The sequence below is a fragment of the Neolamprologus brichardi genome, chromosome 20 (genome assembly GCF_056152115.1).
Source record: "Neolamprologus brichardi isolate AB-2024 chromosome 20, ASM5615211v1, whole genome shotgun sequence".
In the NCBI taxonomy this organism is placed as follows: Eukaryota; Metazoa; Chordata; class Actinopteri; order Cichliformes; family Cichlidae; genus Neolamprologus; species Neolamprologus brichardi.
The window spans coordinates 27,208,045-27,235,352 of NC_142123.1; the positions used below are offsets into that span (position 1 = coordinate 27,208,045).

The following is a 27,308-nucleotide window of genomic DNA, read 5'->3' on the forward strand; positions in this document are numbered from 1 at the left end:
GCTAAGCAAACGTGTTAACCACTACACCATTGGAGGCATAAATGTAACATTAGTAAGTGATATGGTTAAAAACTATAAAGATGTTGGGGCTAATGCCATTGATTTTTATAATACGAATAGTACTTCAAACTAAGATGGTTTAGAGCCTTCATTCTGAACAGACACTACTGTTGATCGTTATTCCCAGTGTGATTTTTGGAAAAAGGGCTCAAACAGACTTTGTTTGCAGCTCTTTATCAGTTAAACTCCCAGATTTCTATCAGCAGGTCATTCTCTACTGGAAATGAATCTATAGCCATACTTTTTGTCCACACAACACACCTGTGTGGAACTTCAGATGCATTAGACTTGGTACGATATCTGTGTACGGATGTAGCTCATTTTATGGATTAGAACGGTAATCTATTACAGCCTGAGGTGTACTGAGAAAAATTCAAGTTAGGATGCACTGCTAAGAGTTATAAAACATTAGCAAGAGCCATCTGGGTCCCTCTGAGATCAATGATTAAAGAAGACACTGTGTACTCTAGGACTTCTCCCAGACTGACAATAATTGACTTTTGTGATAACAGGTGCACAAACAAAGTTATCAGAAATATTTTATTAGACAAAATGTATCATAACCCAGTAAAAAGGAATTATATTCTGAGGAAGCTCAGGTGTTACAGAGAAATATGTTTCACTTCCTCTCCTAAATGAGATTTACTCAACTAATGAATGCATAAAGCTGAAATATTATTTGGATGTGAACTCTGGTTTTAAAAAGATATTGAAAGTGTGGACCTCATGATTCTATTTTTATTAATTTAATTTCTAGAACAACGTGTGAAGCTGGCTGCAGTCCAGGCTGCTTCAATGCCCACATTTAACAATGATTTAAATTAAATTTGAAATTATTATCAATCAATCCTAAATTGGATTCTATTATCTGGATTGTGGTATTATTAGGGATGTCTTTTATTCACAAATACTTGCATTCAATTTTTAATTTAAACCATGCATAAACATGGCTGGTTATTTTTAAGTTTAATGCACTGTTTGAGTGTATAGTTTCTTTCTTTTTTTTTGTAAACTGGTTTTGTACATAAATATTTTTAGTGCCTTATTTGACTGTGTGGTTGTTCATAAAGAAAGTTGTCTAAAAACTCCGCTTCCCGTTAATTCCATTGCACAGATATTGACTGCAACTCACGTAGAACACCAGGAGAGGGCGCTCAAGATAGTGTTGAGGGAACAAGTGTCTGGAAGTAAATGCATTTACAAATACTTCTAAGACAGAAAATGCCACATATTTCAGTTTTCACTAAACGGTATCGATAGTGCGTAGTTCTTTTTTTTTCTTACAGGAGAGTATAATTTGCAGATAAAAATCTAGCATTCTGTCAATGTTGCTGATTGGTTAGTTAAGGATTTACGACAGGATAGACTCCCTTGACGATACCCATTAATAAGCTTCTACTAGTAATGAATATTTAATTTAGAAGCGAATTTATATTACCACAGGAACTTAAGCGTGTGTAAAACAAAATAAAACAAATAAGTACTTTTTTCTTGTGGTCTCCGTGGTTGCAAGCTTCATGCCTGAAATGAAAATGCCATATACCGTACCGTAAAGTGGCACATAGTGCGGTGACCTACCCAAAGTAGAAAGAAATGTAAGATTTTTTTTTTAAGGAATAGCTGTAAATTGTGTCAGCGCCTTAAAACATTATTGGCCCTAGTGAAGGTTACTGTTTACTGCAACTAAATTTGCGTTTCCTGCTCATTCTGGACTATCGCGGGCACGAGCAGAGCGGGTTCTAGACAGCACGGGTGGGGTCAGGAAATTCGATCGCGCCCCTCGCAGCCCCCTTTCCCATTGGTCACTTGGCTGCCTGTGAAGTAACCAAGCAGCCAACTGGCTGTTGATTGGTAGCTGCGTTCAACGGTTTGCACCTCATTGGCTGAAAACGTTACGCTGTCTGTGGGCTGAGAAGTTGGTGATTCTGTTGGTTCCTGGTGGTGAGTAGAGAGATTGAAGGGGCCGGGCCCATAGCGGAAAGAAATGGCGAGTATGGTTAACGAAAACGAGTGTGGAGGGGAAACACAGAGCCTTGAGCCACAGGGACCGGGCCGGGGAGCGGCCAGATGGGGTCCACAACACGCCGGTGCCCGAGAACTGGCTAATTTGTACTCGCCAGGTGAGTCGATCCTCTCCGCTGCAGCTCCGTCTAATGGGCATGTTCACCGAGTGGCGGTGTGACATAACGACGGTCTTTATTCAGTCACCAAGAAACAAACTGCTAAAACTACTAAACGAAAAGCAGCAGATTGTATTTAACTGCTCCACTTAAATGACACCGAGCAGTCGTCGGCAGTATGGGTGTATTACAGCCACGGTGCTGTCGTGACACAAGAGGAAATTATGTCAGAGTGGCTGAATTTGTTTTCGAGTGGCTGTGCTGCTTTGACATTTCGAGCATCAGGGAGAGAGGTTATAGAAGAATCCACTGCCTCTGCTTTAGGCTCAGAAACCTCGTCTGGTCACGGAGCTGCTGTGACCTTTCGTATCTGTGCTGTTGTTGGTTGCCAAGTCAGCACACACGGGCTGCAAACACAACCAAAAACTCATGCTCTGAATTGTTTGGAGAGCTCCATCGGTCACCCTGTCAAAACACTCACTGGTGTTTCACGCCCATCATAAAAATGCATTTTCACAATGGCAACTGAAACTAGGTTTTGCATGTGACTGATTAGAAACTTATTTTAGTTCCTGGGCCACATGCAGCCCCCGTTTGATCTTAAGTGGGCCGAACTGGAAACACTGCATTAAAAACACCCAGGAAGTCCTGTGATAGTGGTCATCTGGGCCAGAGAGAAAAACATCCTTTATCCCAGACCATTAGACATTTGCCACTCAAGAGAAGATATTAGTAATGCCTTAAGAAAAATGTGCAACTTCAAAAATATTCTGCTTTTCCACATTTTTTTGAGTCTACTGTCATTACACACGTATTACATTTCTACACAGTCACAGCAGGTAGCATGGTTTCTCCTGCATATTAAAAACCTCGTTACTGTATGATTTAGTTTGTCTAGATCTTGATTTCATTTGACGTTTTCAAACATCAGGGATAGATGCTCACATAGAAAAAAAAAATCCCCTGTCTAGAGTCTTAAAAAAATGCCCCAAAAGTAGAGGCTAATGCGTGTTTATTGGGTTATTGGGTGCTTTTGATTGCTCCTATTTGTGTTAGGATTCTTTTTCATGGCAGGTTTTGGACCTTCAGTGAGAGAATATGAGGAATAATAATCATAGTATCAGTATTCGGACTCACAAATGTCAGTAAATTCCTGGAAGGAGATTTGACTAAACTGACCAAAACAAAGGCTGACGTCTGCAGGAGGGAAGAACGTCTCATCATTTTATTTGTATCTGGCAACTGGCACTGCATATGAAACACCCGGATACATTATTAACACATAATGCACCAACACAAATGCTGGCAAACACTTAACATAGGTAATGTCGGTTAGGCAAAAGTCTAAATCAGGCCTTAGAGAGAGGGTGAGGAGACATGTGAAGGGAGTTAGGAGCAGAGCAGCTGCTCCCCTGAAAGAGCCAGCTGAGGTGGGTCAGGCATCGTTTCCTAGGTGCCTTCCCTTGGAGGTTTTCCAAGTACGTTCCTCTGGGTAGAGACCCTGGGATAGAACCAGAATTTACTATGTCATCTGTATTGGGAATGCCTTGGGGACCTGGCAGGAATGAGATATGTTACTGGAAACATACTGATGTTCTGGAATACCCAGTGCATGTCTGGAGCCACAAAAATTTGACTTAAGCAGAACAAAACTGATGAATGTTTCTCAACGTTAGGGCTTTCTTAACACCTCAGCACAGAGCACCAATATCACTGATTAACATTTCTGACCAAAAGCAATGCAAATTCACGTTAGGCAAGGAAAGTGATAAAACCACAGACTATGATGGAGCGGGTAGATAAGCCGCCATGTTCAGCTGTGTGTCTGGTCAATAACACAGCTGGCTCATGTTCCCTGCTTTGGCTGTTGAGTGACTCTTTGGTGGCAGAGGGGGTGGGATAACCACCATCTTTAGTGTTGCAGAATTCTCCAGTGGATTTCTGTTCATCATTTGTTGTGTGCATTAAATCTCATGCTTATAGTGTCTCTGGGGTGTGCATTCGACTGGTGGATGATAGGGCCACGGCAGACAAGATCTGCTGAAAGCTGAATTAATCAAATGTTTTGTGGGCTAAATTATCATCAGATCATTCTAATTGTTTTTAATGTTTTGGTAAAATCATTATGGTTTCACAAGTGGGGCATGACAGAAAAAATAAGCACCACAGTTTAATGGAACATACATTTGTTCGGGACAGATTTATTGGAGCGTAAGCTGATGTAAATTTAAAACAGCCAGTAACAATCAGGTCACACGTTAATGAGGGTTAATGCAACAAACTAGTATTATATTTTTTAATGAATAAATCGAAATGCTCCAAAAATGTGAGTTGGATCAAAATGAGTTAGCGCATGCTCAAAATTTCCCCTTTGACAAATATTAAAATCTGTGGGATAAGCACTAAACTACTGAGTTTTTTAAAAGGAATAAGTCATATTCACCCACTCCTTTTACTAAGATCTAGTCTTGTGGTTTCACAGTGTTTGCTGCTTTTTGGTTGTTTTGTTTCTAGGTCACTAAATTACCGTCTTTGTGCTGTAACATGTGGACAGGTATTTCAGGCCCTGCTGCTCATTATTGTCAAAGAACAGAGGAATGCTGCCACATCAGAGAAACACGCAGAGTCGTTTGCTAACCTTTGAACATCACTGGAATATCTGCACTGAAAACGCTGCAAAAGTGATAGAATTTGTCACTAAAAAGCTCCTGTTTCTTGTTCTTTAAGGCAAAAGATGTCAAGAATGGATCAGTGTCATCCTCTGCTTCTCTCTCATGGCCTTCAACCTCATTTACCTCCTTGCCAATTTCCACCAGGGACATATATGGTCCATCCTGCTGGGCATTGGTAAGTACTAAATTTAAAAAACGATGTAGTCTTCTTGTGTGTTATTATTTGCTGTCTCGTTTAACAAGCTTCTCTTTTTTTCTTCTTTTCAGTGGCAGGTATCCTCACTGCAGACTTTGCATCAGGATTTGTTCACTGGGGGGCTGATACGTGGGGATCGGTAGATCTACCCATCTTTGGAAAGGTATGATTTCCCATCATTTTCCTCCAAATAGTCATTTTTCAAAGGGAGCATTTTCCTTAATTTGCCACATATATGCAGGCCTTTATACGTCCATTCAGAGAGCACCACATCGACCCCACAGCCATCACCCGTCACGACTTCATTGAGACCAACGGTGACAACTGCATGCTGACCATAGTCCCTCTAGCAAACATGGCCTATAACTTTCTCACCTTCTCACCTGGTGAGTTTCGTATCAACAAAGCATTATCTCCACCATGAAAATACTCTAATCTGATTAAAAAAAAATAAAACAGTTTCTTTAAGAAAAGGGCAGGAAGGCAACAGCAAACAAACTACCATGTTTGTCTTCTTTTACCTGCAGCGGAGATTTACTATATCTACCCCCTGTACTGCTACCTGTATGCACTGGCCATCTTTGTGACTCTTACCAACCAGATTCACAAGTGGTCTCACACATACTTCGGGCTGCCTCGTTGGGTCGTGTTCCTGCAGGACTGCCACATCATCCTTCCCCGCAAGCACCACCGCATCCATCATGTCTCTCCTCACGAGACCTACTTCTGCATCACTACGGGTTTGTAGTATTATTTCGTCAGGATTACCCAGACCTTTTCTCACACTACCCAACCAAACTCTGTCTACCCACTTCTACTATGTTTGCATGTTCACATGGAAGATTTGCTACATTAGTGCTTAGTCATACAGGCCCAGAGACTGGTTGTTGACCCTTTGGCAACTGCTGTGCACTAAGGAAACGTGTATTCCCTGACCAGCTGGTAAAGGTTGCTGGCTGTTGCAGGGTGAAAACGGTTGCAAAGGGGTGCTTCATGTCCAGGCTTGCATGACTGACTTTGGGTTGTAATGCTTTACAAAACCTCCCAACAATGAAGCTGCACCTGTGCTGACTTACTGACAATGTGTTTGTCATGAAAACTGCTCCTTGCGCAGTTAGATTTTGTGCAAATACATGTACATGTATTTAAATAAGATCAGTGCACCGTATTTAGGGTCATACTAAGTGTGTAATTATCTAAAAATTGTCCTAAAGTTCTATATTTAAACAGGCTCTGTTAATAATTAAGCTAATAATCTTTTTTTGTTCCACACTTGGGTCTTAAAAGTGAGTGATTATTTCACCTTGCTGTAATGCCTGATTTAAGGTATCTTCGGAACCTGTGGGCAAAAGAGAGGCTTTTTTTTTTCTGTCTGATTGCAGCCCGCCTGTAGTCTGAGCAAGCTTTAGTAACATGTTTATAAACTGTCTGAGTGGAGAACAAAAAAGGAACTTATTGACCTAAATTCAATTTAGAAACCACTGGTTACCCAGAGCCCGGTCATTAACAGGAAGTTTTGATGCAGGTATAGAATATCCGGCTGCACGTGCAGCCCGGAGACATTGGCAGTTGATCGCAAAAGCAAAGTCACAGAGTAGCTGAGGGATTCTCAGTAGTAGAAATATTGGATGTGGTCAGTTAGTGGAAAGGGTTATATTATTACAGATTTCCAGAGCTTATCAGAGTTAAAAAAAAAAGAAAGAAGAAGAATATGTTTCAAAGAAAGAAGGTTAGGGCAGGTTTTATAGTTTTCCATTGTGTGTTTATTTCTGTTGAAAGATGGGTTTTGACCCTACATCTTCATTAAGAGTGCTTCACTCAGTGTTATGCACTGAGTGAGTGGGTCTGACTTAAGAAAGACAGACAGAATAAGGGATGTAATTAAAGATGATTTGAGAGTTAATGTTTGTTTTTTAATTCTCCAGGTTGGCTGAACTACCCTTTGGAGAAGCTGGGTTTCTGGAGATACTTGGAGGATCTCATCCAGGGTGTGACAGGAGAGAAGCCGAGGTCGGACGATCTGAAATGGGCTCAGAAAGTCAAGTAACACGGCGGGCTAACTGCACCCTACCTCAGACAACACTGGGTCCGTCCAGGCTTCTCATCCCTTTTTTCCCCCCACACTTAGTTTTTATTCCTATGGACTTACAATCTAACACTTTCTGATGCCATAGCTTTAACTATTGCACATTGTTTTTCTGTTTTTCAAAAGGAGGGCTTTGTTGGTGGAATTTTTCATCACTCTCACACAGATAATATTTAAAAAAAAAAAAGCAATATATCCTTGAAACTTTATATATTTAACACAGCTCATCACTTTTTAGGGGTTTTGCTAAGGAAGAGCGATCATATACATTTGAAATCACTTTCTAAGGAAATCAAATATTTTCTCCACATAAAAAAAAATCAAACTCAACAAAAAAAATACTTGAAAGGTTGAAAACTCTTTGCTTCTCCAGAGCCACAGCCGTTAATTTGAAGTGATGATGAATCACATTATATTTAGCTCAGCTTTATTTTCTGTGGATCTGTCTCTGCATCTCCACTTTATCAAGGATCTACTTGATGTGCAAGTGATTTTCGGCTTGAATTTTATTTAGGTCACGGTGCGTAGTCAGGCTGCGGTGATGTAGGACTTTTTGGAAGCTTTACCAATTTTGATATCTAAAGATCAAATTGATAAATATTACTGTTACATTTATTGTATACTTGCACATTTGGGTTCAGCTCAGCCCACTTTTGACACTCTTTAAAAGCGAGGTAAAGATGCGTTCAAGGATGATTAATATAAACAGTTTCTAAAACACAGCCATATTTAATTGTTTAATCTGGGGCGTGCCAACCCCCCAAAAATGACTCCAAAAATACTGAGAAACATAGACAGTGTAAAAGCTGGACGTAGCCACAGTGAGGTCACCCAGAGGTCAGTGAACTGCACACTTATTGGTTGACGACTTGTCAATCACAAATGGTCAGCTAATGGATTATTATCCTTTCTGAAACTTAGAATGAGCAAAATGTATTTAATATTTTATCTAATGTGATCAGATCCATAAAAGCATTTCTTGGAGGCCATTAAAAAGAACGTATATTTAAAGCACTTCCATGTTGGCTTCATGTCCTAGGAGCTGCGTCCATCTTTTATACTTTCCTAACAAAGAGGAGATGTTACCACGAGATGCTAAAGGAAAAGAAACCCTCCCCTGAACAAAATCAAAAGAAAAGCTAACTGCTCCTGTCGGATCATAGTGGTATTTTCAATTTCATTTGTGGATCTTTGCATGTGATCCAACCATTGAAAAAGTCATTTTCAAGCAAAACCATTTGATTTGAAAGGCTTGTAAAAATTTACAAAACTGCAGTCATCACTGATGTTAGGTCATTATAAATTTGGGGCAAATAGAAATAAATTCGGTTGTTGTATCTGCTGGGTTAGTCTGGCCCTAAAATCAGACGATCATGTGCCCTCCGCGCAAACGAACCAGTTTGCAGGAAAGAGGCACATGCAGTTTTTTGTCAAGCTGCCTTACACGCCGCATATGCAGTACTTCTGTTTGTTTTTGGTTCAGCTGCAGCTCTTTTTGTTGTGATGTTGCATTGTTCTGTCATTCTGGGGTTTGTATCTCGCATGGTGAGACGCAGACACTCCAATGTTACGTGTCAGCTTTGTGTGATACCGTTTTCACTCCGTGCTTCTCGCTATTGCTTGTATCGTGGAAGGAGACTGTCAGGTTCAGAGCATAACATTCCCGCTGACCAACGTTGCCACCGTGTACCTTCTCGGTAACTGTGACGAGCAGGCTCGGTGATTGTTTCAAGGGCTTCACTGAAGGGTGACGATCTTGGAGTTTCCTTTAAAACGTCTAGATGAGATTAATTGGTTGAAAGTTTTAATGTTTCAGTCATTGATTTGTAAATGTATTGTACAGCAATTAACTATGCATTGTAATAAGAGGCCCTTAATTATATGTCTTAACTCATCTGATTAGGTTCAAATGCCTTTCTTTTTTTATAGTTTACACATATTTGCTAAGTCAGAAGAACTGGAGTTTAAAAATTTCAATTTAGCTACTTAAGAAATTGCATGACAATTTTTCTTTTTTCTAATTAAGATGTCACACAGACGAAAGAATGCATGCATGCATATAGCATGTCGGCTTGTGCAAGCAATGCACTGGGTCACCAGCTTTCCTTTGAGTTTGTGTAAAAGCAGTCATGAATGGGGAGGATTGCGCTCGCTCCAGAGGAAACTTAATTGTACTGCTTTTAAGAAATGACCCCAAACTTTGACCAAATGGTCCCACGTCTGAACCACCAAAGTGTTATCTTTATTCCAAGGAAATCCTGGCAAAGTTTTTCAGGCGGAAATGGGAGAAGGTAACCTTCTTAGGTTGACCAGGTTAAAGGCTTACTTGTTAAGCTTAAAGTAGACAGATTAATGATCATTACGGTTAAGTTTGCAGCCAAAGTTCTGCTTTATGTTACGTGATATTCCACTTTTAGAATCCTTCATACTTGATTATATAGGATTATTTACCATAGGTCAGCAGCAGGAGTACACTGCAGACTGCATCGTGCTTGTAGAGTATTGTGAGAAGCAGTTTTGTGTGCGCTTGGTAGTGACATTTTGCTGGTAGATGGATGGTGTGACTGCATTAAAGTTTAAGGCCCGCTTGAGTTCTACTCCTGTAGTTCTTCTTGGTCAGTATTAGGCAAAATGTTTGTGCACTGTTACACTGCGGTGAGTGAACGCGTTAGAGCCTTTGCAGACAACTTTTTAAGTGGGAATCTTGGCGTTGGCTTTGCTGGATGTTTCAGTGCTTCAGCAAGTTGCTTTTTGTGATCTTATAAAGGTAATGGCAGTTTAAAGGATGCTTTGTGCTTTTATAAATCAGCAGAATAGAAAAAAATAAGGATAGAGGGTGGAAATGATAGATATGACACGCCGTAATTCATTTGGAAACTGGCAACTTTATTTGAAATATGTATGATGAGCTCAGAACGAACCCAAACCATAGTAATCTTTGCTTGGAGGAAGACTGGACATCTGTTGGTGTGTACGGCTTTCATGGTGAATAACCTGGTTGTGAGTGTGGCGCTAACATGCATAAGCTTTCTTCTTACTCTCCAGATGATCTCAGGATTGTGGTTAGATGAATTAAAGTAATTGTGAAAATACAAATTCCTTTTTTTGTGAAGTTAAGGCCATTATTTCAGAAGTAAAAGTCATATACATCAGATTTTTTTAAAAATCCAGAGTAGTCACATTATCGTAGATGCTTTCTGGAATCTATTGTTACCATAAATCAGTACAGTTAACTTGGCCACTTGTTATTGAGGTAGAATTTGTGATCGAGCTGTATTTGGATTTTGCGCTTAGAGACAGTGAACTTTCAGCAGTGGATTTGAACGGTGTTTTGCGACAGTATGTGGTCAATTAAGTATTTTTTTTTTTTTTGCACCTGAAAAATTTAGTGAGAGCAAATGAAGATGTTAGTAAGTGAGATGGGCAGTCGGAATCTCTCCTGTAATGGTCCTCGGACTTTATTGAATCGCCTTATCCTCTTGCCAACAATGTGGGGAAAGAGTTCATTGACTGACTTTAAATTGCTCATGATTTGACTCTTGCTTCTTCTGAGGTAAGGTCCATGTGGATGTTGTTGTTGTTGGTTATGTACACCGGTGGTGGGGATGGAGTTTTAGATATCAGATTAATGCCTTGATGCCTTTTTGTTGTCTTCCAGTTGGAGGACTTACAGTGTAAATAATATACTGTATTTATAAATAAACTAATAAACATATTTCTGTGTTTTTCTTTCTGTTATCATCATTATTATTATTATTATTATTATTATTATTAATTATTTATTTAGTTTAAGGCTGGGAAAAAAGTGTATTATTTAATCTGTTTTAGGAACTTGTGACGATTTCACAGGGTAAATGGTTAATGGCCTGTATTTGTATAGCGCTTTACTAGTCCCTAAGGACCCCAAAGCGCTTTACACATTCAGTCATCCACCCATTCACACACACATTCACACACTGGTGATGGCAAGCTACATTGTAGCCACAGCCACCCTGGGGCGCACTGACAGAGGCGAGGCTGCCGGACACTGGCGCCACCGGGCCCTCTGACCACCACCATTAGGCAACGGGTGAAGTGTCTTGCCCAAGGACACAACGACCGAGACTGTCAGAGCCGGGGCTCGAACCAGCAACCTTCCGATTACAAGACAAACTGCCAACTTATGAGCCACGATCGCCCACGTACACAAGTACACAGAACACCACCTTCTCATACATAATTTTAAAAAGCTAATTTGCATATACAAGTTTTAATTTGAGTTATATTAGCAAATCTTTTTGCAATGTATTCCTTCAAAATGTATAGTGCAATTTATTTATTTTTTACATGGGGAAAAATCACACCGATAAAAGTCTCTAAAACTTGCAAAAACTCACATATCAAACATGATACACTTAGCATTAAAGGGTTAAATCAACTGCTTGATTGTGTTTATATTTGCCTAAGTAAAGACTTTCTCACCATAACTTTTTGCAAAAAAGGTACAATAATCGGCAGCATCTGATGGTCTTCTGCCGCTGCTACAGGTACTTGTGTCAGTGGTTAAAACATCCACTATGAAATCGTATTAATAATTAATGACCCTGTCTGTACCTGGAGCCTGGCCCTCGACACATTTACTGTTAATCGATGCACTTCTCACAGACGCAGCTGTCATGTTACATTCCAGGCTTCTGTTTATTCCAAGTAAAACAAACACTTTAAATTCACTTATTCAATTAATCCTGTTCAAGCAGAACAGACAAATTATTCTGCACTCAGTTCGACGACACCATATTGAGGAGATTCTACAATAACAAAAGCATTCAGCAGTCATTTCATTAGGCACACCTGTTCTGCTGCTTGTTAATGCAAATGTTAACCAATTACATGGTACAAAGACAAATCTATTAAGTGTGTAGACATGGTCAAAACGGCCTGCTGAAGTTCAAACCAAGCACCAGAATGGAAAAGAAAGGTGATTTAAATGTTGATGTCTGACGGGCTGAGTATTTCAGAAACTGCTGATCGACTGGGATTTTCCTGCACAACCATCTCAAGAGGTCACGGAGAACGATCTGTGTGAAAATGCCCTGTTATCTCAGAGGTTAGAGGAGAGTGGCCAGACTGCTTTGAACTGGTAGGAAACTAAGTCAAACAACCGTTTTATACAACCAACGCACAACACGTCAAACTTTGAAGCAGAAAATAACCCAGGTGCCACTACTGTCAGTTAAGATCAGGAAACTGTGGCTACAATTCACACGGGCTCACCAAAATTGGAAAACAGAAGAATGGAAAAAGAATTTGCCTGATCTAGTGTCTTGATTTTCTGCTGTCACATTCAAATGGCCGGGTCAGAATTTGGTAGAAACCGCTTTCAAGCATGAAAGCATGGATCCATTCTGCCTTGTCTCAACACTTCAGGCTTGTGATGTTTATCTAATGGTGTGACGAATATTTTCTTGGTACCCTTTGAACCCTTTAGCGCCAAATGAGCATCTTTAAAATACCACAGTCTGCCTCATTATTGTTTCTGACCATGTCTTTCCCTTTTTGACCACATTGTATTCATCATCTGATGTCGGTTTTCCAGCAGGATAAAGCACAAAGCTCACAATATCTCAAACTGGTTTCTAGAACATGACAATGACTTCACTGTTCTCAAATGGCTTCCACAGACACCAGATCTCACAGAGAGAACCTTTGGGTTGTGGTGGGATATCATGGATATTATTGGATATCCCAATTCTTTGATCTTTGGGCTGAAGGAAGAACAACACTCGGTGTATAAATGCTCAATCAACAGTCTCATCAAAACAATTCTCTTTATTCCATACACACTTTGAGCATTACAAACATCCGGACAGGAGGGTGTCCGCCAGAAGTGTCTGACCATTTCTCACATTCTTATAGCTCCGGCCCCCCTTCGCACTAAGCATTCACATTCACGCCTCTGTCAGTGCGACCCAAGGCAGCTGTGGCTACAATGTGGCTTGCCATCACCAGTGTGTGTGAATGACTGAATGTAGTGTAAAGCGCTTTGGGCTCCTTATGGACTAAGTAAAGCGCTATACAAATACAGGCCATTTACCATTTACCATCTTTCTCTCTTACAGCGCTTAAGTGACGGCCTTGGCTTCCTGTTTTATCTCCTTCTGATGAGATGGGGCAGAAAACCTCTACAATATGTTCTGTTCTCTTTGTACTCAGAAAAGGAAGGCCATGATTCGACACAAACAGCATATCTTATAACTCAGCAGTATAATGCATCATAAAACAGTATAATGATTTCACAATCTTTAATCCAAGGAATAATGTGGCCTATAGCCGTATAATGATTCAACAATTCTTTGATTAGAAGTAAAAGGTGGCATAAGATAGTATAGTAATCTCACAATATGCACCCAACAAACCTACAGCAACTGTGTGATGCTGTCATGTCAGTTAGTAGGGCTGGGTTAATTGATGACAGGGTACACCCTGGACAGGTCGCCAGTGTATCGCAGAGAGACAGACACCATTCGCACTCACACGTATGGACAATTTAGAATCATCAGTTAACCCAACTGCATTCAAACTCCACACAGACAGGCTCCTGTGGAGTCAAACTCAGGATCTTCTTGCTGTGAGGCAACAGTGCTAACCACCGCGCTGCCCTGTGAATACTTGTGATCAATAAATGATCAAAAGGGGGGGGGGGGGGGAATGTGATGGCACTGGACAGCTGCTGTACTCTGTACTGTTTTCTGAGACCTTTGCCAAGGCAAATTAAAATCTCACAGAGACAACTTGTTTTGTTTCAGATTTCCGTATCAGCTGATACTGACATAACAGAGTCACACAGTTGCTGTAGGTTTGTTGGCCGCATATCCATGATGTTCCACCACATCCCAAAGGTTCTCTCTGTGAGATCTGGTGTCTGTGGAAGCCATTTGAGAACAGTGGGCTCACTGTCATGTTCAAGAAACCAGTTTGAGATATTGTGAGCTTTGTGCTTTATCCTGCTGGAAAACCGACATCAGATAATGGGTAAAATGTGGTCAAAAAGGGAAAGACATGGTCAGCAACAATAATGAGGCAGACTGTGGTATTTTAAAGATGCTCATTTGGCTCTAAAGGGTTCAAATGGTACCAAGAAAATATTCGTCACACCATTAGATAACCATCACAAGCCTGAAGTGTTGAGACAAGGCAGAATGGATCCATGCTTTCATGCTTGAAAGCGGTTTCTACCAAATTCTGACCCGGCCATTTGAATGTGACAGCAGAAAATCAAGACACTAGATCAGGCAAATTCTTTTTCCATTCTTCTGTTTTCCAATTTTGGCGAGCCCGTGTGAATTGTAGCCACAGTTTCCTGTTCTTAGCTGACAGGAGTGGCACCTGTTGACGTGTTGTGCGTGCAAGCTTAGGTCAACCTTTTGACACAGACTCCACAGCTTACTTGCTATGTAATAAGCCTGCAGTCAGTCAGTGAATGACCTAATCAAACTTGGCATGCTTTAATCTATCCTTGCTAATTAAGGGTTTCATGTTTTAATCTCTCACAGCAATCTTTTTCTTCTAATATATTGACACTCCCCCATCTTTGTTATTTTAATTGTGGCCTTTGCCTTCAGAAATACCTTAATTTTTCATTCCCCATGGCACTGGGGGTGCTGTAAAATGGTTTCAAATCAGTAGATGTAGATGCACATGCACAATACCTATACCTACCTACCTAAAAGTAGATGCACATGCTGATGAATGACCTCTTTTTAGTTTCAAAGAGAAATAATGGGTACCTGCATAGGCCCATCCTCCTCCTCAGTCATGCTGGATTTCCACAATTTCTGCAGAAGCACAAAACTCTGACCTAAATTACATGTATACTGATTTATCATGCAATGTGAATAGAACTAGTAGAGAATTACATGCTACATTGGAAGAAAGATGATTGAACGATATACCATAAAGGCAAAATTCTGGACAAACACTTTTGCCTTTGGAACTGGTGGATTTAAAAACCCCTGGAGCAAAAGGGCAGTTAATAATATCTCTATTTAATGAAATGACTATTAAAATAAGCACAGTTTTTTTTTATGCTCTGACAGAATTAAATCGTTTAATATAGTGACCTGCCTTGGAAAGTATGCCAGGTTAGATTATCTGTAAGTTAATGTGCTACTCTGACGACAACAACAACAACAATAATAATAATGATTATTATTATTATTATTATTATAACAGTTCCGTTTTATACAGCCACATAGCTAATCAGTTTGCTTAAAGCAACAAAGGAAGCGCCGCTGCTGTCTTCTTGCTCGCGCACGCACCGCTGGCTACAATGGTAAAAGTGCGTGCTCGCTCCCGCTGTGTAGCGACAAGATGGCGGTCGCCGCCGGATCAGGTAAAACGGTTGAGACGTATTAATCACTGCGAAAAGCTATTTTTGAACAGTGTTGTCAATGAATTTTTACCGCGTACCTGTTAGGTTTTATGATTAGATGGATTCTGCATTGAGGCGCCGTGCTATGTTGTGTTATTACATAAAAGCTAAAACAAAGCTGAGGAGAATGAATAGGAAGCGATGCTAGCAGCTAAGCTATCTTAAGTTAGATAAAAGGACAGCAGGTCTCACTTCAGTGCTGTTTTATGGGCGTGGAGCCGTTACTCGCCAGCCATCAGCAAATATGAGACATTGCAACTTGCTTATGCATCTGTGTATTCATTTATACATTTTAATTTAATAGTTTAATTTAGGATGCTGCTTAAATTACAGCATCCTGTTGTCAAACCACAGCACCGCCACCCCACCGGAAAATGACAGCCTGTTTGCGACATCAGATTATTTACAGGCGCGATGTGTTGCAAACCGGGTGTGTAGCGTTACTTAAATGTCATCAAGAAATGCGGGTGAATCCCGCAGTAAGACGGTCTTCCTGCCCGGCTGTTAAACGTAAACAGTGACTGTACGTTTTCCGAGAGCTCATGAGGGAAACATGACCTGCGCTGAGCTTCACTGAGCTTCTCTGGAGACGCCGGTGAGCTGAGCTGAATTGCTGCAGCAGCTGGCAGTGTGACTGGGTTTGTTTGGATGGCTCTGTTAAGGGTGCAGCCTCGTCGTATCTCACTGCGGAGGCCAAGTGATGCGGCACCGCCGGAGCCAGATGCTCAAGTCTCACAGGACGTGAAAATAACACCTGCTCTTATCAAAAGGCTCACGTAGGCTGCGCAGCTGAGGCGTCCCTTATTTTTTCTGTCTTATTGAGTCATAACTTCATAACTGCAAGTCATTTTGTCTGGCACACTGCTGGCAGTTTTATTTAGCTTCGTAAATCTACCTGTGGCTCTGGAAGTTTGCATGACTGAATAGCTGTGTGTTTGCCCACAAACAGGCGTTAAAGTTCCTCGCAATTTCCGGCTCCTGGAAGAGCTGGAGGAAGGTCAGAAAGGTGTGGGAGATGGAACGGTGAGCTGGGGCTTGGAGGATGATGAGGACATGACCTTAACACGATGGAGAGGGGTGATCCTTGGCCCCCCAAGGGTTAGTGGTGCCATTTTTAACACCTGGATGAGGACTTTGCAGGAGCAGGGGAGTGTTGACCAAGCCAAAAGATTAACAGTTACTTAAACCAAAGGTGTCAAGTTTGATTTGTGCATGGCATGATGTTAGGGAGCAAATCAGGTTGTCCATGTGAAGAAGAGGAAAACATCGAGGCACTAACACTACTTTGCAGTGCTTCGAATGAATGTTATTGAATTAAAACAGAATAAATGTGAAGCAGAAGCACAATTAAACTCCTGACTAAAGACCAAATATCGCATAAGTTTGCAGCATAATGTTGTTTTTGACTGCTGACAGATGCCCCAGTATCTTTTTAGTTAATTTTTAATTATAGGTATTTATAAATACTTAGCACTGCTCAGTGCTAAGCTGTAAAGTTGAAATGACCTATATGAGACTGTTATTGAAAATGCTGTTGTTAAATTAATGGCTGCAGTCCTTTGAGGACCTCTTTCACAGGACCATGGACATTACCGTATGTCAGATTGCAGCTGGGTCAGCCAGTTTGTCTTCATTTACTGTGCGACTGGGTAAAACTGCAGCAGTGCTGTCACAGTTACAGCCTGTATGCAGGGACCATAAAAAAATTCTGGCATACAACCAAATGTTTTGGCCAGAGCCAAAAATTGTAATAAAATTAGCAGTTATGTTAATTATAGCAGACATTTTTGTTGATTAGATTAAAGCAAAAGGCACAGATTTGTGTAAAAACAAGGTACCGCAGACTCCTTAAACTCTGCCCAGGGCCTTTGTGAGTCAGGAGAAAAAACCCCTACAAGGGTATTTCCTGCCTTAGTTTTCACATGATGTTGTTGCACTTAGTGAACATTGTGTACTTTTTTTTTTTGTTCTTCAAAGTTTGGTGTGCTGTCTTCTCACCTCTCCCTAACTTTCTTCGATCAACAGACAAGCTATGAAAACAGGATGTACAATCTGAAGGTTGAATGCGGGCCAGGATACCCAGAATCACCACCTTTTGTCAGATTTGTGACAAAGATAAACTTGAATGGCGTGCACACCTCCAACGGTGTGGTATGTGAATTATTTATTTCACTTATAATAAATAATCACTTATATTATATTTATTCTTCAGCTTGATTGGCTCATTTTGGATGCACTCTGTGGAAGGAGCATCATATCTGCTCTGTGGAGTCAGATAAACAACTGATCAACTAGCTTAAACTGGCCTATCACTGATATGTCAGGATATATGTTTCGTATCATCTTATCGTTTAATACTCTCACTTACTGTTAGAATATTGGCTGAAATATCAATATAAGATTTTATTGACTCCTTAAAAGTCCCAAAAGGTCCAGCTCTGCAGTTGTCTGGTTATGAGTTCATATCATCTTGTTTAGAAGATGGCCATTGCATCCATGGAACAAGAGAATAATAGATGATTTACATTATGTACATCTCGATCTTTATTTAGATGTTTTAGGATTTTCCAAGAGTTTTTTTTTTTAAGATCTCAAAAAATTGGTAATATATGGGATCTTTTTTCCTAACTTACATGAGCACCATGCAAGTTAGGAAGAAAGACGAGGGCCAGTTCAGCCTTCATTCTTATTTAAAAACCCACTTTTTTTCTTTTTACTTTTAATGCCGTATAATATTATAAGAAATTAATATTATAAGAGAATAATTGTCTAATATGGTCATCTCAGGCACACTGCTCTACCTGTAAACACCCACCTGCTACTCAAACCTTTTATTTTACTTGGCAAAACGCTGGGGGCAAAGGATAAAATTGCTTGTTTCAGTCTGTGGATAAACTGAGAAGCTGTATCAAGGTAATTCATTAAGGATCGCTGTGAGCTATGGATCATGCAAAGCGATACTAGTCTATTTGGAAATAGAATAGATACAAAGGTCCCCTTTTTTGCACGTAAATAACATGACTTCCTCGCTTCTTTGTGGGTGGTTGCACTCATTTCACTTGGTCCAGCATGTCAGTGCTCATTCATCTGTTGCTCTGCTTTTTTTTTTCTCTAATTGTATGCCCAAGGTTAATGTGTGAAGCTTGACTTAAACACATTGCAGGTTAAAGCAGCAGTAAATCAGTTTCTATAAAAATAAAATAAATATGAATATAATGGATCTGAACAATGAAATACATTTATTAAAAAATAAATAATTTTTAAAAACATTTTGGTGCTTTAAAAAGGTAAATCCAAGATGGGGGATAATTACAATGTCTAACTGCATCCATCTCCACCCTGCAGGTTGACATGCATGCAGTGTCTGCGCTGGCCAAGTGGCAGAACTCCTACAGTATCCGGATGGTGCTGCTGGAGCTTCGACGGCTCATGACCTGCAAGGAAAACATGAAGCTTCCTCAGCCACCTGAAGGGCAGATCTACACCAACTGAGCCCCTGCTACTTTTGACTCCATGTTTTCTTTTTGTTTCCCACTTGTTCCTCTCTCTCTGTTTTGCTTTCATCCCTTTATCCCATCCCCCGCCATGTGACATTCCACCTCCCATCAACACCTTGGCTGAATGCACACACAACAGAAAACTTATGAATACAAGCAGATACATGCAGACGTACACACAGACACTGCTGTAAACACACACACACACACACACACACACACACACACACACACACACACACACACACACACACACACACACACACACACACACATACACATATTAAGCTGTCATAAGTCATTCCAGCCCTCTGTCCTCTCCTATCACTGGAGCTCTGGATGGACTCAAGTCTTCAGTCCACACCAGATACGATCATTCAAATACTGTACATCTTACTAATCTTTTTTTTATTATTATTATTTGTTTAAAAATGCAGATTGTACAATAACATAAATAATATTGAGTGTATCTCGTTGTGTGTTGACTTTTTTTTTATGCATATCTTCACATCGATGCATGGGTTCTTCGAGGATAGTTCTCCATCAGGGTGTATGTCTGAAACCTCTTATCCAAAACACATTAAATTTTTATTTTTCTTTATTTATTTTTTTCATGATGAGATATTTTATTAAGCCTGTGTTCACACGAGCTTATGAAGAACTGACTGGATCTCAACAAGTGGGTGCACATGACTGTTAAAAGAAATTCTGTCTAAGAAAGGTCCAAAGTAAGCAATGCATATTAATGCTACTATACCTGATCTTAAGCATATGTACTGTAGGTCTGCATTTAAACCATGCTCTAAAAATATAAAGGAAACAGGCTACCTCTTTTAAGCCTGTATAAAAAAGAGCAGCTATCTAATGTGAATGTGTCTTGCTCTTTCTCTCATAAATCCAAATTCATGCTTATCACATGGTTGTGATGCTCGATCTAACTATACAGGGCGGGGCATGTGAGTATGAAGTCATGCAAGTTTACAGGAAGAGTGACAATGCTGTTTAAATGTTCTTTAATCGCCTTAGCAGTTGCGGTAGAAGATATGTAGACATGAAATTCATTTAACAGGAAATTTCCCCCCTCAGGCCATATTTACACAGATACACAAATCTTGCATTGCAATTATATTTAATATACCTTGATAAGCATGAAGTAACATCTCATGTTACTCATGTTGTTTTGGCACCTTTATGGTAATTGAAATAATTAGAAACCTGAATAATAAAATGCGCTGTCAACCAAAAATGTTCAATTTAATTAATCAAGATTAAATAAATGGGGTTGTCCAAACGGACCATTTGTTCTAATTTTGACTAATCCTAAAGGGCCTTACTAAGCAAGACACTCAGTGTAGAAAGCTTCAGTCCCTGTTCAAATACAGTGTACTAGTGCCTCTCAAACATGACTAAATATTATAAAAAGTTATTTTTTTGCAATTTCATGTGCAATAGGTCAAGCCTTTTTATCTTAATTTTGATCATAGCTTGTCGCTCATGAAAATTAGAAATCCAGTAAATGGGTAGTTTGAATAAATTAAGACCCCTATGAAAAAAACACAGAGGGAACAGTTTACCCTGCCCGGGATAGGGTTACCGGGGCCCCGCCCTGGAGCCAGGCCCGGGGAGGGTGCCCGAGGGCGAGCGTCTGGTGGCCGGGCCTTAGTCCATGGGGCCCGGCCGGGCACAGCCCGAAGAGGAGACATGGGCCCATCCTCCCGCAGGCCCACCACCCGCAGGAGGCGCCATAGGGGTCGGGTGCATTGTGTGCCGGGTGGCGGCCAGGAGCGGAGGCCCTGGCGGACTGACCCCCGGCTGCCAAGACTGGCAATAGGGACATGGAATGTCACCTCTCTGGTGGGGAAGGAGCCTGAGTTAGTGCGTGAGGTTGAGAGGTACCGGCTAGATATAGTCGGGCTCACCTCTACGCACGGCTTGGGCTCTGGAACCAGTCTCCTGGAGAGGGGCTGGACTCTGTCTCAGTCTGGAGTTGCCCCTGGTGAGAGGCGGCGGGCTGGGGTGGGTATTTTAATATCCCCTCGGCTTGCTGCCGGTACGTTGGGGTTTTTCCCGGTGGACGAGAGGGTTTGTTCCCTGCGCCTTAGGGTCGGGGAACGGGTCCTGACTGTCATCTGCGCTTATGCGCCGAGTGGCAGTTCGGAGTACCCAGCCTTCTTAGAGTCCCTGGGGGGGGGTGCTGGAAGGTGCTCCACCTGGAGACTCTGTTGTCCTGCTGGGAGACTTCAATGCTCACGTGGGTAACGACAGCGAGACCTGGAGGGGCGTGATTGGGAGGAACGGCCTCCCTGATCTGAACCCGAGCGGTGCTTTGTTATTGGACTTCTGTGCTAATCACAGTTTGGCCATAACGAACACCTTGTTCGAACATAAGAGTGTCCATAAGTGCACGTGGCACCAGGATGCTCTAGGCCGTAGGTCGATGATCGATTTTGTAATCGTATCACCAGACCTGCGACCATATGTTCTGGACACTCGGGTAAAGAGAGGGGCTGAGCTGTCAACTGATCACCACCTGGTGGTGAGTTGGATCAGGTGGCGGGGGAGGACGCTGGACAGACCTGGTGCACCTAAACGTGTAGTGAGGGTGTGCTGGGAACGACTAGCAGAGGCCCCAGTCCGCGAGATCTTCAACGCACACCTCCGGCAGAGCTTCAACAGCATTCCGAGGGAGGCGGGGGACATCGAGTCCGAATGGACCATGTTCAGCGCCTCCATTGCCGAAGCTGCTGCATTGAGCTGCGGCCGCAAGGTGGTTGGTGCCTGCCGTGGTGGTAATCCCCGAACCAAATGGTGGACACCAGGGGTGAAGGGAGCCACCAGGCTGAAGAAGGAGTCCTATCGGGCTTGGTTAGCCTGTGGGACTCCGGAGGCAGCCGACAGGTATCGACAGGCCAAGCGGAATGCGGCTCGGGCAGTGGCTGAAGCAAAAACTCGGGTGTGGGAGGAGTTCGGAGAGGCCATGGAAAAAGACTTTCGGACTGCCTCGAAGAGGTTCTGGCAAACCGTCAGGCGTCTCAGGAGGGGAAAGCGGTGCTCTACCTGCACTGTGTATAGTGCTGGCGGAGCGCTGCTGACGTCGACTGAGAAAATTGTCAGGCGGTGGAAGGAATACTTCGAGGACCTCCTTAATCCCACTGACGCGTCTTCCAAGGAGGAAGCAGAGTCTGGGGATGAGGGGAATGACCCGCCAATTTCTGGGGGCGAGGTCACTGAGGCAGTTAAACAACTCCTTGGTGGCAGAGCCCCTGGTGTTGATGAGGTCCGCCCCGAGTTCCTGAAGGCTCTGGACGTTGTAGGGCTGTCCTGGCTGACACGCCTCTGCAATGTTGCGTGGAGATCAGGGGCAGTACCCGTGGATTGGCAGACCGGGGTGGTGGTCCCCATCTTTAAGAAGGGGGACCGGAGGGTGTGTTCCAACTACAGGGGGATCACACTCCTCAGCCTCCCCGGGAAAGTCTATGCCAGGGTGCTGGAAAGGAGAGTTCGTCCGTTAGTCGAACCTCTGATGCAGGAGGAACAATGCGGTTTTCGTCCTGGTCGCGGAACACTGGACCAGCTCTTCATCCTCTCGAGGATACTTGAGGGTGCATGGGAGTTTGCCCAACCAGTCTACATGTGTTTTGTGGACTTGGAGAAGGCATTCGACCGTGTCCCTCGGGGTGTCCTGTGGGAGGTGTTGCGGGAGTATGGGGTGTCTGGCCCATTGCTACGGGCCATTCGATCCCTATACAACCGTTGCAAGAGCTTGGTTCGCATTGCCGGCAATAAGTCGGACTCGTTCCCGGTGGGTGATGGGCTCCGCCAGGGCTGCCCTTTGTCACCGGTTCTGTTCATAATTTTTATGGACAGGATTTCTAGGCGCAGCCAAGTGGCGGAGGGCTTTCGCTTTGGTGGCCTCAGGATCTCATCTCTGATCTTTGCGGATGATGTGGTTCTGTTGGCTTCATCGGGTGAGGGCCTCCAGCTCGCACTGGAGCGGTTCGCAGCCGAGTGTGACGCAGCGGGAATGAGGATCAGCACCTCCAAATCTGAGGCCATGGTTCTCAGCCGGAAAAGGGTGGAGTGCCCACTCCGGGTCGGGGATGAGGTCCTGCCCCAAGTGGAGGAGTTCAAGTATCTCGGGGTCTTGTTCGCGAGTGATGGGAGAAGGGAGCCGGAGATCGACAGACGGATTGGGGCTGCAGCTGCAGTAATGCAGACGCTGCACCGGTCCGTCGTGGTGAAGAGGGAGCTGAGTGTAAAAGCGAAGCTCTCAATTTACCGGTCGATCTACGTCCCTACCCTCACCTATGGCCACGAGCTTTGGGTAGTGACCGAAAGGACGAGATCGCGGATACAAGCGGCGGAAATGAGCTTCCTCCGAAGGGTGGCTGGCATCTCCCTTAGAGATAGGGTGAGAAGTTCGGCCATCCGGGAGGGGCTCAGAGTAGAGCCGCTGCTGCTCCACATCGAAAGGAGCCAGCTGAGGTGGTTTGGGCATCTGGTAAGGATGCCCCCTGGGCGCCTCCTGGGTGAGGTGTTCCAGGCATGTCCCACCGGGAGGAGGCCCCGAGGCAGACCCAGGACACGCTGGAGAGATTATATCTCTCGGCTGGCCTGGGAACGCCTTGGTGTTCCCCCGGATGAGCTGGAGGAGGTGGCTGGGGAGAGGGAGGTCTGGGCCTCTTTGCTTAGGCTGCTGCCCCCGCGACCCGGCCCCGGATAAAGCGGATGAAGATGGATGGATGGATGAATAAATTATTATTTATACAGAATAAATACTGCAGACTAGTACATGAAACCACTATGATGAGTGACTATGCTGATTTAACAGATGTCTGGATGATGACCATTGACACCCTTAAGCCACCGAAGGTCACTGCTGAAAAGGCCGGCTGTTTGTAAAATAGTGTATTAAAGCATATTAAGGGAAAGTTGACTGGGGAAAAGACTGATAGGTAAAGACACACAAAACTGATGACTGCAGGCTCAAGAAGGAGCTTCACAAGAAATAAACTGAGGCTCTGTATGTCCCCCAAGAACCACCATGCACAGATGTCTTCAGGAAAGAAACTACATCTGTCGCATTTCTAATCTAAAACTACTCCAGAACCAGGGACAATGGCAGAAGCATCTTGCCTGGACTAAGGAGAAAAATGAACTGGACAGATGCTTCTGATTTATAAAATCAGGTCCTAAAGTCTGGAGGGAGAGTGCAGAGTTACAGGATCCGAGGTGCTTGAAGTCCAGTGTGAAGTTTCTGCAGCCTGTGATGATTTGGGGTACCATGCCATCTGCTGATGTTGGTTGTGTTTGGTTAACTGGAGCTATAGGCCAAAAATAATCAAAATGAATAAAACAAACAAACAAAAAGCAGAAAGCCACCACAGCTGCTGAGCTCCAGGATGGATTGACGTCATTTGCTACAGATTCTGTCCACTGAGAATTTATTCCCAGAGAAATGATTCAAATTACATTAAATTTGTTTCTATAACATCTCCAAAATGTGGTCTGGCTGTCAGTTTGCATAAAGGCTGAGCTGACTCTACAACAACAGACTGTAGCCTGGTTACATGCTAAAAAAAATCAAGCCACAAACACCTTTAAAGATGTGTGACTGGAAATGATAACTTCCTCGAAAACACCATTGTTCTCTCACTTTGTTAAACTTACAAGTGTTTTTTGCTCTCAGCTTAGAATATTTTAGCACGTCTTAGAGTTAAATAAAGCCTGACTCTACTTCTAGTACAGAGTGTGCTTTCTGCATTAGTTACAAGTGATAAACACACTTAAAAAAGGCAAAAAGGGACAAAAAAAGAAGCTTTGCATGATATTATATACATTTTTGGCCTTTTATACATCTACCACACAGTACTCAATTCTTTTAAGCATGTGGGTCATGTGTGTGACCTGGTGAAGTTCACACAAAACATCAGAATGTTTGTTGGTGTCAGAAGGGCTGATCAGAGTATTAAAAGAAACTGTTCAGAAACGACTGGGATTTTCAAACACAACCATCTCCACAGATTAAGTGGGATGTTCTGAAAATAAGAAAATATCCAGTGAGCTACAGTTTCTACAGTTCTCTGAAGAAAAAACCTTGTTTAAGTGGCCAAACTGCTTTGAGCTGATAAGGAGGAAACAGTAACTCAAATAACCACTTGTTACAACCGGGCTGTGCAGAAGAAAATCCCCGAACTCGCACGTTGAAGACGAGTGTCACTCCTGTCAGTTAAGAACATAAAATGAAGCTACAATTTGCACAGACTGCCTTAAACTGGACATAGATCCATCCTATCTTGCATCAACAGTTCAGGCTGCTGGTGTAATAGTGTTGGGAATATTTTCTTGTACCACTTTTGGCCCCTTAGTACCAAGCGAGCATCATTTAAACCCCACAGGCTGTGGCTGAGCATGTTCGTCCCTTTATAACTGCAGTGTGACCATCTTCTGCTTCTAGCAGGATAACACATCATTTCAAAAATCTCAGATGATGCCAAACTGGTGTCTTTAACCTAACATTCAGTTTACTGTTCTCAAATAGCCTCCACAGTCACCAGATGTCAGTCCAATAGAGCACCTTTGGGAGGTAGTGGAACAGGAGATTTGCGTCATAGATGCTCAGCTGACAAATGTGCAGCAGCCGTGTGACGCTCTCAAGTCAATATGGACCAAAATGTCTGATGATTGTTTCCAGGACCTTGATGAATCTGTGCCACGAAGGATTAAGGCAGTTATGCAGGCAAAAGGGGGGCCAACCCATAATGAGAAAGATGTACCTAATCAAGTGGCTGGTGAATATATAGTCAGTAATATTGGTTTTAAAAACTATCCGGCAATGCCAAAATACTAAGCTCTATATTTATTAATATCTGCTAGGACATGTATCATACAGTTTTGTGATTCCTGTGAAGTCTGATAGAAATAAATGCTGCTGATACAAGAGGAGTGCTTTTCTGTAGTCACAGATACTTCAGTCTGTTTTTAGGCTTACCAAAAACTGTAAAACTCCACACGCATGAGAACCTGTTGTGGTTTTAAAGATGGGATGAAAATAGCAAAAGTAGATCTAAAAAGATTTAAGTGTCAAGCAAAATTAAAACAGAAAGCAGAACTGACACACATGAGCTGTGAGAAAGGAGAAGGAGAAAAAACAAGCACCTGTTTGTCTGGACAGATTATGCAAACGAAAAGCCTAATTTTGTTTGATGAGAACTTGTTGTGGAACACTGTTTGTGCTGTTTCACGGAGACACTGGGAAAACACAGGGAAACATCATCATCATTAGGCTATTATTAATGAAATCCTCCTCTGTAATGAGAAGTCAAATGAGTCAGTGTTGGTGGTGCTGTCAGGCATCCAAACAGGTCTGAGCCGGTTATAAAACAACCTACTTGACTGTTTTGCACTAACAGGAAGTGAAACATAAGTATGTCAGTACAAGTTTTGACAGAGCCAGCACACGTCATCACATAAGTCATCTCTTAGCCCCTGGCCACAGTTCCTCCTGTGTGTAATTCAAATGCTTATTAACTGCTTTTAAGGGTCCTGCCCATGTTTGTGGTTGATTTCAGGTTTCTGTAAAAACCAGCCTCAGGAAGCCTTTTTTATCTTTTCAATCACAGACTCTGTTGCCTTAATTATAGCCTTATTTTCTTGATTGATTTGTATGTTATTTTATCATTTTTAAACCCTTTTTATCCTGTATTTTCTTACAAAATGTAAAGCTAGTTACATCTTTTACTTTGCTTTATACATAGCAAATTAACACAGTGCTCTATTATGAATAGTATTATTCTTGCTGCTAATATTATCATCATTGTATCAATCCAGCTGAAATGTCGGCACTTCCCAAAAAGATACTGTTTACCAAATAAGACAGTCCATCATCAGCACAGTATATTGATATATTTTGGTTGATTCAACTGAATAAATTTAATTTTATAAATATTCATCCTTGTTCAGCAAGGGAAGACTCCTACTGGCGTTGTTAATCCCAACATCTTTTTCCCGTTACTCCATCAGGAAGCTCTACTATTAGAGAGACTGTAATGATATTTCAAAAACATTATCTTTTAATAAATAATTTAAAAAACCATGACAATTATGTCATTTATTATTATAAAATTTGGTCTTGACATTAATGTAACTTTGAAATTAATGATGCTACTGATCTGTCGTGCCATCTTCAGCTCTACACTTTATTTCCTGGACCACATGCAGACCTCTGTGACATCAGTGGCCTGAACTAGTAAAGCCAGCATGATAGC

The 27,308-nt window shown here is 42.2% G+C and overlaps 2 protein-coding genes across 3 annotated transcripts; both read left to right on the plus strand.

The window, feature by feature from the left end:
* Positions 1 to 1,958: 1,958 nt before the first annotated feature.
* On the plus strand, positions 1,959 to 10,849 carry peds1b (plasmanylethanolamine desaturase 1b). 2 transcript variants are annotated; one of them, XM_035909172.2, is made up of 6 exons: positions 1,959 to 2,180; positions 4,908 to 5,027; positions 5,120 to 5,211; positions 5,290 to 5,434; positions 5,650 to 5,788; positions 6,974 to 10,849. In XM_035909172.2, the coding sequence occupies exons 1-6, from the start codon at positions 2,045 to 2,047 to the stop codon at positions 7,212 to 7,214; spliced, it is 873 nt and encodes a 290-aa protein (XP_035765065.1). In that variant the 5' UTR covers positions 1,959 to 2,044; the 3' UTR covers positions 7,215 to 10,849. The 2 variants fall into 2 exon arrangements, with proteins under 2 accessions (XP_035765065.1, XP_006794158.1); XM_006794095.3 differs by having other exon boundaries at positions 1,963 to 2,180; positions 5,576 to 5,788.
* A 4,583-nt stretch (positions 10,850 to 15,432) lies between these two features.
* On the plus strand, positions 15,433 to 19,308 carry LOC102780233 (ubiquitin-conjugating enzyme E2 variant 1-like). The gene is made up of 4 exons (XM_006794094.3): positions 15,433 to 15,505; positions 16,494 to 16,642; positions 17,570 to 17,695; positions 18,890 to 19,308. Exons 1-4 carry the CDS (start codon positions 15,484 to 15,486, stop codon positions 19,034 to 19,036), a joined length of 444 nt encoding a protein of 147 aa, XP_006794157.1. The 5' UTR covers positions 15,433 to 15,483; the 3' UTR covers positions 19,037 to 19,308.
* Positions 19,309 to 27,308: the final 8,000 nt, after the last annotated feature.